We start from the raw sequence: 12,461 nt of genomic DNA, 5'->3' as shown, positions 1-12,461 counted from the left end.
ACCACTTGAGTGTTGCTTTAGCAGTATGCTTTGGGTCATTGTCCTGCTGGAAGTCGAACCTTCGTCCCAGTCTCAAATCACAGGCAGACTGACACATGTTTTGCTCAAGAATATCCTTGTATTTAGCTCCATCTTTCCCTCCACCCAGACCAGTCTCCCAGTCCCTGCTGCTGAAAAACATCCCCACAGCATGATGCTGCCACCACCATGTTTCACTGTGGCGATGGAGTTCTTGGGGTGATGGGATGTGTTGGGTTTGCGCCAGATATAGCATTTTCCTCGGTGGCTAAAAATTTCAATTTGTCTCATCTGACCAGAGCACCTTCCTCCATACATTTGGGGAGTCACACACATGCCTTTTGGCAAACTCAAAACATGCCTTTTTATTTTTAAATTTAAGTATTGGCTTTTTTACTGGCCACTCTTCCATAAAGCCCAGCTGTTTGGAGTGTACAGCTTATTGTGGTTCTATGGACAGATACTCCAGTCTCTGCTGTGGAACTCCTTCAGGGTTACCTTTGGTCTCTGTGCTGCCTCTCTGATTAATGCCATCCTTGTCCGGTCTTTTTTTGGTGGGCGGCCCTCTCTTTGCAGGTTTTTAGTGGTTGTTGTGGTACCATGTAAGAAAAGGTGTGTTTATACTTACAGATCATGTGACACTTAGATTGCACACAGGTGGTCTTCATTTTACTAATAATGTGACTTTTGAAGGTAATTGAATGCACCAAGATTTTTTAGGGACTTCATGGCAAAGGGGGTGAATACATATGCACATGGCAATTTACAGTTTTTTATTTAATTTTTTTAAATACTTTTTTTATATACATTTTTCTCATTTCACGTCACCAACTTAGACTATTTTGTACAGATCCATCACCTAAAATAAGATTAAGAAACTTAAATTACAGGTTGGAATGTAACAAAATAGGTAAAAAGCCAAGGGGGTGAATACTTTTGCAAGGCAGTGTATATAATTTCGTGTAGTGTGTACAAAGTGAAGCATGAAAAAGAACAAATTGTTGGTGTAGTGGCTGCCATGTCCCCAGCATGTAGCAGGCAGTGCCAAAGTTCACTTTGTGACCCCCATATTTGACAATTCCACTCAGTTTCAACTATTTCAATAAGTTGTGCCTTCATGTAACACTACATATTTTTTAATGTAATACTGTTTTATTTTTGCAGATGAGGTTGATAGTCTTTTATGTGAAAGAAGAGAAGGGGAGCATGATGCAAGCAGACGACTGAAAACAGAGTTTCTAATAGAATTTGATGGTGTAAGTAATAGACGTTTGTGGACTGATGTGGACAGTGGTATTGTAAAAGAGAGGTTTATTTATTTATTTTTTAATCCTCACAATGAAGTAGTGAAGTATGACTCTAGGATTCTATTTGTAACTAGGCATAGGGCATAAACTCGCTTTTACTTTTCAATTAAGCTAGATCTGGCATATACCTTTTGGAGCTCTGCTCTTTTATACAGGTAAGCCTCAAAGCTTATGACAACATTTCGGATATGATGAACAAGCTAAAAATCCAGCAGCACCCTGATGTTTCTTATGAAAAGTGTTTTTTCATGAATAGTCTGATTCAGGCAATGTTTCTGGCCCCACTTTGACCTTTATGAAGTCTTGATATATTTTGTACATGGGCTAATAAATCACTTTGCATAAGAAAATGTCTGTGTGCTGCTGATTTTAGCTTAGGTGATATACAGCAAGTTGAACTCCCCATTTTTGTCTACCTCAGCTCTGATATGATGTACAAGTGATTTTTTTTACATATTTGTTGATTTACAAACAGGGCTCACTATATAACAGATGTTTATTGTAGTTATATACGTTTATACTCTTACTGTAAAGTGCTGTATGACTTGCTGGCACTATATAAATAAATTATGGTGATTCCTTTACTATTTAATGTCTTTAAAAGTTTCATTTTTTTTTCTTAACGTAATGATTGTGACTTTCAATGCAGGTACAGTCTGGAGGAGATGACAGAGTTCTTGTTATGGGAGCAACTAACAGACCACAGGAACTAGATGATGCAGTTCTCAGGTGCTCAAATCTTTCAGAGAAGTGCTAATTTCATTAGTTGTTGATATTGTTTTTTCTGGGCTACTGTAATAATTATTTTGTCCCGTCAAATGTGACTAGACATTCTTCATATGACAGGAGTGTCACTGCAAATCTTGCTTTCCGAAAGTATTCCTGGATACTAACCTCATTCTCACATAGCTACCACTGGGTTTTTTTGTTTTTAATAAATATATCTAGCTCACATTTGCCTTCAGCATAAATAGCAGTGTATGATTTGGTGGCAGTTAATTACAGGCATAGTTGTTACATTCAGTGTCCATCCATTCAGTATTATATCATTGGAAGTTGGAGAGAAACCAGGACAAATAGGATGCTGATTTTTTAATTTTTTTGTGGAATAATTTATGAAAACATAATATTAAAAAATTCACTTTATTTGCAGGAGATTCACCAAGAGGGTATATGTAGCTTTACCAAATGAAGAGGTAACCATTACTGTTTCTTAATCTGATAAATAAACCTTATTTTTATATCCCTATTGTTAAAATGAAATATTAAGGGGCAGATTTACTAAAGCTCGATTGGTAAATTGGTCTAAAATTCGACCTTTGATAAATAACCCCCTAAATGTATATAATGTATTCCCCTTAATTAACCCTGTCTAATATTTGATCAAATGTGATAAAGTTGATTAGTAACACAAAGGCTTTCCTTAAGTCATATTAATATCATAGCGCTGTAAACAGTCCAACAAGCTCATATAGGTCAATTCCTTACAAATTGCTTCTGTTAGAGTTTTACAAATTTATTTTCATAGCTGCTCACTGTCCACTGACTCGTCTGCAAGGGATCTTGGCAAAACAATATATCGTGAAATGGCAATTTGAACAGACTACTTAGACGCCTGTACTAATGTCTAAGTGTAACTGAAAAGCCTAATGTTCAGAGCTAAAGACCCTGCTTTATAGAAGCCACACAGAAAAAACCCAGCAGCGTGAAGTCATTAACATATCCAGTTCACTTTATTACCTTTGTCAGAAAAAGAAAAGCACTGTACATTGTGATTGAGAATATTTATTATGGATGCATACCTTTCAAAACGATAATATATTAAAAAGTAAATTTTTTTCTTTATCACATTCTAGACTAGACTAGTACTTCTCAAAAATCTTCTGAGTAAACAAGGCAACCCACTGAGTGAGAAGGAACTGACTCAGTTATCTAGGTAAGTACTAGTTAAAGGGGTAGTTCACCTTTCAGTTAACTTTTAGTATTTTTATAGAAGTGATCCCCAACCAATGTCTTGTGAGCAACATATTGTTTTCCGACCCCTTGGAAGTTGCTCGAAGGCAAGTTTTGGTGGTATAAAAACGTGTATGCCCAAACAAGAGTCTTCTGTAGGCTGCAAGTCCACAAAGGGGGTACCTAATTACCAATCAAATCCCATATTTTGCACCCCTAGGAACTTTTTGCATGATTGCTTCTCTTCAACTTTTTCTACATTTAAATGTGGCTCAAGGATAAAAAAAAATTGGGGACCATTGTTATAGAATGTCCTGTTCTTAGCAACTTTTGAATTGGTATTTATGTATTATTTTTGAGCAGTGTCCCACCTTCTTTTGCTTCTTTCCAGCCATCATATGGGGCACTGACCCCTGAAGTCAGAAATATGATCACTACATTTTTATTTATTTTTTATTACATTACTTATGTCTTATTCAGGCCCTCTCCTATTCTTGTTTAAGTCTTGAATTAAAATCACTGCTTAGTTGCTTGGATAAATTGGAAGGAAAAAGCTGCTGAGCGAAAAGCCAAAACAAAAATACAAAATAAAGATCAATTACTTTAGTTTTACGTTAGAAGGTCCAACCTTTGGTCAGGACTTCTATATAAAATATTAGTGTATCTGTTATTCTGTTATAGTTCCAAGAATGCTTAGGACAGCACATACAGTAAGTGGTCACCACAGTTCTCACCTAATTAACATTTCAACTGTGTTTTCTTCCAAAATTTCATCTTTAGTAGATGAGCCCCATGCCACTGCTCCATGCTTTACTAGGAGGGCAGCTCCACCATTTGGGGACCAATGTTTAGAGAGATGGTGCTTTACTATATGTTTTGTTATAGAAACATAGGTAAAGTACAAATAGAGTTCAAGTATGCATTTTTTTTTCCATTCAAAAATTATAAAATCTTCCTGAGATAGACTTTGTTGATCCACTATTAAAGGATAAGTAAACCTTTAAAATAAGTTAATGTAAAATAGATGAGTGCTATTCTAAGCTCTTTTGTAATTTACATTCATTGTTTATTTTCTTTTTATGACAAGATATTAAGGGATACATGTACTGTTAATATGAATGAATTTTGTTACAACATCGCCACCTGCTGGTCATTTTCTGACCACAAAGTAGTAAAGGAAGTTGTCAGGAGAAATAAAGAGGCTGCTCTTATGTTCTTCTGCTAAGAGAAGAACATCAGAGCATCCTCTTTCTGACTGACTAGGAGGTAGCATTGTTGTAACAAAATTCCTTCATATTAACAGCACATGTATCCCTTAATATCTTTGAATCAAAAGAAAATAAATAATGAATATAAATTACAAAAGCGCTTAGAATAGCACTCATCTATTTTACATTTACTTATTTTAAGGTTTACTTATCCTCTAAGGTGCATTATATAAGAATATCAAATATTATTCTATAATAACAATTATATAGTAATCTTAGATGATTGAGGTAGTACACCATCAGATAAAAAAAGGAAGTAGTAGCAGTTATGTAATCACATGATTGAAAGCAGACGGTTACAGATATTACCATGATATTCTAGTTTGAAATGTGTATGCAGCTTCTAAAGTTTAACCTGATTGTCTGAAATCAAACACGATAAATCATTGAATAAGCACTTGTTAAACATCACCAAATAATTCAGATAATCATTTTGATGTAAACATTTCATTGTTATTAAGTGATTAAGAATTAACTGTCAGATGTGTTTACTGGCATGTATTTGTGCTGTAGGCTGACGGAAGGATACTCTGGGAGCGATATAACAGCTTTGGCAAAAGATGCTGCTTTGGGACCAATCAGAGGTAAGCTTCATTGCACTTTTTAAATTTAACATTCTAATTTAGTCTAGCAGTAGCAGTGTTAAACAAATGTATTGCATGCAAGGTAGCAAAGACTGTTGTTAATGTGCTGGTATGGGGTCATAATAACAATCTACCTAACATTTCTTTTTCCGTTTTATAGAGTTAAAACCCGAACAAGTGAAAAATATGGCTGCTAGTGAGGTATGTAGTTTTATGAGGTTAAGGTATGCATGACCACACCATTTTGAATATTTGCATGCTACTAGTTATTAAGGAAGGAAGGCAACAAATGATTTGCATGCTGGTTATAGTGCATTTCTCTCTGAAAAGCTGAGTAAAATGGCTAGTTCCAGACATTGTTCAGAAGAACAGTGTACTTTGATTAAAAAGTTAATTGGAGAGGGTAAAACGTATAAAGAAGTGCAGAAAATGATAGGCTGCTCAGCTAAAATGATCTCAAATGCTTTAAAATGGCAACCAAAACCTGAAAGTCATGGAAGAAAACAGAAAACTACCATTCGAATGGATAGAAGAATAGCAAAAATGGCAACTAGTGATCAGCTCCAGGAAGTTCAAAGAAGGTCTAAAGTTACCTGTGAGTACTGTTACAATTAGAAGACGCCTATGTGAAGCCAAGACTTGCTGAAGAGGTTACAATTTGCCAAAGAACACATTGACTGGCCTAAAGAGAAATGATGCAACATTTTTGGACTGATGAAAGCAAGATTGTTATTTTTGGGTCTAGGGGCCACAGTTAGTTTGTCAGATGACCCCCAAACACTGAATTCAAGCCACAGTACATTGTGAAGACATTGAAGCATGGTGGTGCAAGCATCATGACATGGGGATTTTTCGAATACTTTGGTGTTGGGCCTATTTATTTTCTACCAGGGATTGTTGATCAGTTTCAATACATCAAAATGTTGCCATATGCTGAAGAGGAAATGCCCTAGAAATGGTTGTTTCAACAAGACAACAACCCCAAACACACCAGTACATGAGCAACATCCTGGTTCCAGAACAACGAGATTAATGTTATGCAGTGGCCAGCCCAATCCCCAGACCTTAATCCAATAGAAAATTTGTGGGTGACATAAAAAGCCTGTTTGTGAGGCAAAACCAAGAAATGCAGAAGAAATGTGTAATGTAACAGGTGCCAGAAGTTGGTCGACTCCATGTAACACAGATGTGCAGCAGTCTCTCTGAATCACTGAACTAATATTTAGTTGTATAAGCAGGGTTTCTAAGGAAAGCAAAATCTTGAAACATTTTTCACTTTATACAGTGAATGTTTGTTTGTAAAGAAGAATGCAGACCCTGCTATTTTTTTAGAGCAGCCTCATATTCCCATTTCTTAACTTTCTCTAAAGGAATAACACAAATTTGATACATTTTTCTTCATGTTTTGATTTGGAATAAGAATGTGCAGTGTTCCTAATGCATTTGCATTTATGCAAAATAAAAACTATTATAAATATTTTAAGCTTTGTCTTTTTTTTTAAAAAAACACACTGCTATTATTCTGAGCACAACTGTATATATTATGTAAAATTATATATATATATATATATATATATATATATATATATATATATATATATATATATATATATATATATATATATATGGATAAAATAAGTTTCTCATAGCATGTGCCAACAGACTGTGGATACTTAAAAGGTTTTCTCCACCCAAAAACTGAAAACATGTCATTTTAAGCACTTTTTTAATATACATAACTTTGAAATCATTCATTTCTTTAAACCTAATTTGTAAGTGTAATGTTGTTGAAAGCAATGTATGTTTATCTTTCTTATTCCTAGGTCTGACTCTTGAAATAAAGTCAGATCAGTTGTCTGACTTTAGTTGTCAAAGGAGTGCAGAAAGTGTAACCATCCAGTCAGATACTATTTGAATAGCTAATATATTAAAAACAACTGACCATTAATTGATGTTCTGTTGCTTAGAATTATATTTTCTTTCACTATGCAGAAGTACTTTCCCCCTGAGATGACATAATATTGCATGCGTAACCCACCCCAGTAGCCCTTTTTGAGGAAGGTAGAATTCTGGATGGTAACTGGCAAGGCCCTGCTTTGAATGGGAATTGGTACAGCAGCACTATGACAGGTTATTAACCCTTTAAGTGCCACAGAACGTAGAATCTACGTTCTGTGGATCAAAGGACCAAAGTGCCACAGATCGTAGATTCTACGTTCTGCAGCACTTCCGGGTTTGCGAGCGGAGGAGCGGCTGTTAGAGCCGCTCGCTCCGCTCCTTCACGATCCCCTGCCCCTAGGCAACGAGCAGAGCAGGGGATCGAGTGGCCCCTGGGGCGCGATCGCCCAGGGGCCCAAAAACAGCAGCAGGCACGTGTTACTTACGTGTCCTGCTGCTGCAGCCTACACCGCGCCGTAGATCTCCGCCCCCACAGCACAGGGACACAGAAGACGTCGCAGATTTCTTCCAGAGGCTCTTCCTGATCGTGTGCAACAGTCTCCAGCGACTTTTTCAGGTTAGTGCAACAATTACACACACAAACACACCAACACACACTTATTACAGTAATACACACTTAGATTCACACTTACACACACTTACACATACATTTTTGGGGATTGGGGGGGTCACTTACACTCACTGCACTTACACACACGTGCACACGCACACACGCGCACATAACATGTAATTTACCATTTGTACACATGCACACGCACATACATGGCATTGTGGCTTTTTTTTTTTTTTTCTTATCGCATCGTTTCTTTTTTTGGCTGAAAAAAATGTTTTATTGCCATTACGAATAGCGTATTCGCTAACCGTACTGTGCAATACCTTTTGTATGTTATTTCGGTGATTATATTGCAATTTTGGGTATTTTGGTGCATTTTTAGCCATTTTATTGAATTTTTAGCCATTTTATTGCATTTTCAGCTCTGCGTATGTTGTGTTCACTTGTTTCTAGCCGTATAACCTGTTTGGCCCAGCTAAAATATTCAAACTGTGATTCTGACGGCCGATAACACTAGTCTGGAAAAAAAAACATTGATTTTTGTGGTTTTATTGGATTTTTTTTGCATTTCACTCTTTACTGCCTTATTTTGTTTTGCCTTGTAAATTTTTTCTACTATATATCCATTTGGGGGTCTCTGTGCGCCACATAGTTTGGTATATCTATGCATATTGGGCATCAAAGTGTTCAGTAGACCCCTGGCGTTCATATTTAGGATGTTTTATGCTGATAAGTTACGAAATGTGTGGCATATAATGGGGTAGAATTGAAGCTTTGTGACGATTTTCAGAAATTTGATAAAAACCGTTACGTTCAGCATTGCTTTGCAGTTTGGCAGTTTGCAGTAGAAACACTTATTTACCCATATTGGATTCGTCAGAATGTGTACTTTCTGAAAATATATGGTTTTCTGGGGTCTCTGTACTGTTAGGGGGGTCTAATGTCGCATAATACACACACGAGGTGCTCATATTGCAGCAGCCAGCGCGTCAGCCGTGAAAATGTATATACACTATTGTCATTTGGGGGTCTCTGTGCGCCACATAGTTTGGTATATCTATGCATATTGGGCATCAAAGTGTTCAGTAGACCCCTGGCGTTCATATTTAGGATGTTTTATGCTGATACGTTACGAAATGTGTGGCATATAATGGGGTAAAATTCAAGCTTTGTGACGATTTTCAGAAATTTGATAAAAACCGTTATGTTCAGCATTGCTTTGCAGTTTGGCAGTTTGCAGTAGAAACACTTATTTACCCATATTGGATTCGTCAGAATGTGTACTTTCTGAAAATATATGGTTTTCTGGGGTCTCTGTACTGTTAGGGGGGTCTAATGTCGCATAATACACACACCAGGTGCTCATATTGCAGCAGCCAGCGCGTCAGCCGTGAAAATGTATATACACTATTGTCATTTGGGGGTCTCTGTGCGCCACATAGTTTGGTATATCTATGCATATTGGGCATCAAAGTGTTCAGTAGACCCCTGGCGTTCATATTTAGGATGTTTTATGCTGATACGTTACGAAATGTGTGGCATATAATGGGGTAAAATTCAAGCTTTGTGACGATTTTCAGAAATTTGATAAAAACCGTTAGGTTCAGCATTGCTTTGCAGTTTGGCAGTTTGCAGTAGAAACACTTATTTACCCATATTGGATTCGTCAGAAAGTGTACTTTCTGAAAATATATGGTTTTCTGGGGTCTGTGTACTGTTGGGGGGGTCTAATGTCGCATAATACACACACCAGGTGCTTATATTGCAGCAGCCAGCGCATCAGCCGTGAAAATGTATATACACTATTGTCATTTGGGGGTCTCTGTGCGCCACATAGTTTGGTATATCTATGCATACTGGGCATCAAAGTGTTCAGTAGACCCCTGGCGTTCATATTTAGGATGTTTTATGCTGATAAGTTACGAAATGTGTGGCATATAATGGGGTAGAATTCAAGCTTTGTGACGATTTTCCGAAATTTGATAAAAACCGTTATGTTCAGCATTGCTTTGCAGTTTGGCAGTTTGCAGTAGAAACACTTATTTACCCATATTGGATTCGTCAGAATGTGTACTTTCTGAAAATATATGGTTTTCTGGGGTCTCTGTACTGTTAGGGGGGTCTAATGTTGCATAATACACACACCAGGTGCTTATATTGCAGCAGCCAGCGCGTCAGCCGTGAAAATGTATATACACTATTGTCATTTGGGGGTCTCTGTGCGCCACATAGTTTGGTATATCTATGCATATTGGGCATCAAAGTGTTCAGTAGACCCCTGGCGTTCATATTTAGGATGTTTTATGCTGATACGTTACGAAATGTGTGGCATATAATGGGGTAAAATTCAAGCTTTGTGACGATTTTCAGAAATTTAATAAAAACCGTTATGTTCAGCATTGCTTTGCAGTTTGGCAGTTTGCAGTAGAAACACTTATTTACCCATATTGGATTCGTCAGAATGTGTACTTTCTGAAAATATATGGTTTTCTGGGGTCTCTGTACTGTTAGGGGGGTCTAATGTTGCATAATACACACACCAGGTGCTTATATTGCAGCAGCCAGCGCGTCAGCCGTGAAAATGTATATACACTATTGTCATTTGGGGGTCTCTGTGCGCCACATAGTTTGGTATATCTATGCATATTGGGCATCAAAGTGTTCAGTAGACCCCTGGCGTTCATATTTAGGATGTTTTATGCTGATAAGTTACGAAATGTGTGGCATATAATGGGGTAGAATTCAAGCTTTGTGACGATTTTCTGAAATTTGATAAAAACTGTTATTTTCAGCATTGCTTTGCAGTTTGGCAGTTTGCAGTAGAAACACTTATTTACCCATATTGGATTCGTCAGAATGTGTACTTTCTGAAAATATATGGTTTTCTGGGGTCTCTGTACTGTTAGGTGGTCTAATGTCACATAATACACACACCAGGTGGTTATATTGAAGCAGCCAGCGCGTCAGCCGTGAAAATGTCTATACATATTGTCATTTGGGGGTCTCTGTGCGCCACAAAGTTTGGTATATCTATGCACATTGGGCATCAAACTGTTTAGTAGACCCCTATGTTTATATTTAGGATGCTTTATGCTGGTAATGATACATGGACAATACGATGCTGGAAAGTTGAAGCTTTGAGGCAATTTCCAGATATTTCACCAAAACCGCCAAATTTGGCAAAGCCTTGCGACTCAGTAGTTTGGAGCAGAAAGGCATGGGTACCCATTTTAGATTCGGTAGAATGTGTACTTTCCAAAACTATATGGGTTTTGGGGGGCAAACATATATTTCTGTGTTTTTACCCCACAAAAATGCAGTCAATGTGTTGATTTTTCATTAGCTGAAGTTACCCACGGAACTGTTTGTATGCGCTAACTTCATTTTGGGGCCTCTAAATGCCAGATACTTTGGTAAACTTATGAACAATGGCCACCAAAATGTTCAGAGGAACCCTGGCAATCATATTTAGGGTGCTTTTTCTTAGTACGTAATGATACATGGGTGATATAGTGCTGGGAAGTTGAAGCTTTGAGGCAATTTTCAGATATTTCACCAAAACTGACAACTTTGGGAAAGCCTTGCGACTCAGTAGTTTGGAGCAGAAAGGCATGGGTACCCATTTTAGATTCGGTAGAATGTGTACTTTCCAAAACTATATGGGTTTTGGGGGGCAAACATATATTTCTGTGTTTTTACCCCACAAAAATGCAGTCAATGTGTTGATTTCTCATTAGATGAAGTTACCTACAGGACTATTTGTCTGCGCTAACTTCATTTTGAGGCCTCTAAATGCCAGATACTTTGGTAAACCTATGAACAATGGCCACCAAACTGTTTGGAGGAACCCTGGCAATCATATTTAGGGTGCTTTTTCTTGGTGCGTAACGATACATGGGTGATATGGTGCTGAGAAGTTGAAGCTTTGAGGCAATTTTCAGATATTTCACCAAAACCGACAATTGTGGGAAAGCCTTGCGACTCAGTAGTTTGGAGCAGAAAGGCATGGGTACCCATTTTAGATTCGGTAGAATGTGTACTTTCCAAAAATATATGGGTTTGGGGGGTAAACATATATTTCTGTGTTTTTACCCCACAAAAATGCAGTCAATGTGTTGATTTTGCATTAGCTGAAGTTACCCACGGGACTGTTTGTATGCGCTAACTTCATTTTGGGGCCTCTAAATGCCAGATACTTTGGTAAACCTATGAACAATGGCCACCAAACTGTTCAGAGGAACCCTGGCAATCATATTTAGGGTGCTTTTTCTTGGTGCATAATGACACATGGGTGATATGGTGCTGGGAAGTTGAAGCTTTGAGGCAATTTTCAGATATTTCACCAAAACCGACAATTGTGGGAAAGCCTTGCGACTCAGTAGTTTGGAGCAGAAAGGCATGGGTACCCATTTTAGATTCGGTAGAATGTGTACTTTCCAAAAATATATGGGTTTTGGGGGTAAACATATATTTCTGTGTTTTTACCCCACAAAAATGCAGTCAATGTGTTGATTTTTCATTAGCCGAAGTTACCCACGGGACTGTTTGTATGCGCTAACTTCATTTGGGGCCTCTAAATGCCAGATACTTTGGTAAACCTATGAACAATGGCCACCAAACTGTTTGGAGGAACCCTGGCAATCATATTTAGGGTGCTTTTTCTTGGTGCATAACGATACATGGGTGATATGGTGCTGAGAAGTTGAAGGTTTGAGGCAATTTTCACATATTTCACCAAAACCGACAATTGTGGGAAAGCCTTGCGACTCAGTAGTTTGGAGCAGAAAGGCATGGGTACCCATTTTAGATTCGGTAGAAT

The 12,461-nt window shown here is 37.6% G+C and overlaps 1 protein-coding gene across 2 annotated transcripts in view; it reads left to right on the top strand.

Moving 5' to 3' along the window:
• Window positions 1-12,461, top strand: part of spast.S (spastin S homeolog) — a 42,170-nt gene that overhangs the window by 26,056 nt on the left and 3,653 nt on the right. For both annotated transcript variants that reach the window (NM_001093256.1, XM_018264453.2), the window contains 6 exon segments: window positions 1,183-1,274; window positions 1,975-2,054; window positions 2,479-2,521; window positions 3,182-3,261; window positions 5,060-5,130; window positions 5,291-5,331. In NM_001093256.1, the coding sequence (NP_001086725.1) occupies window positions 1,183-1,274; window positions 1,975-2,054; window positions 2,479-2,521; window positions 3,182-3,261; window positions 5,060-5,130; window positions 5,291-5,331 (407 nt within the window).

This window comes from Xenopus laevis, chromosome 5S (assembly GCF_017654675.1).
Source record: "Xenopus laevis strain J_2021 chromosome 5S, Xenopus_laevis_v10.1, whole genome shotgun sequence".
Taxonomy (NCBI): Eukaryota; Metazoa; Chordata; class Amphibia; order Anura; family Pipidae; genus Xenopus; species Xenopus laevis.
This window is presented reverse-complemented; position numbering and strand designations above follow the sequence as displayed.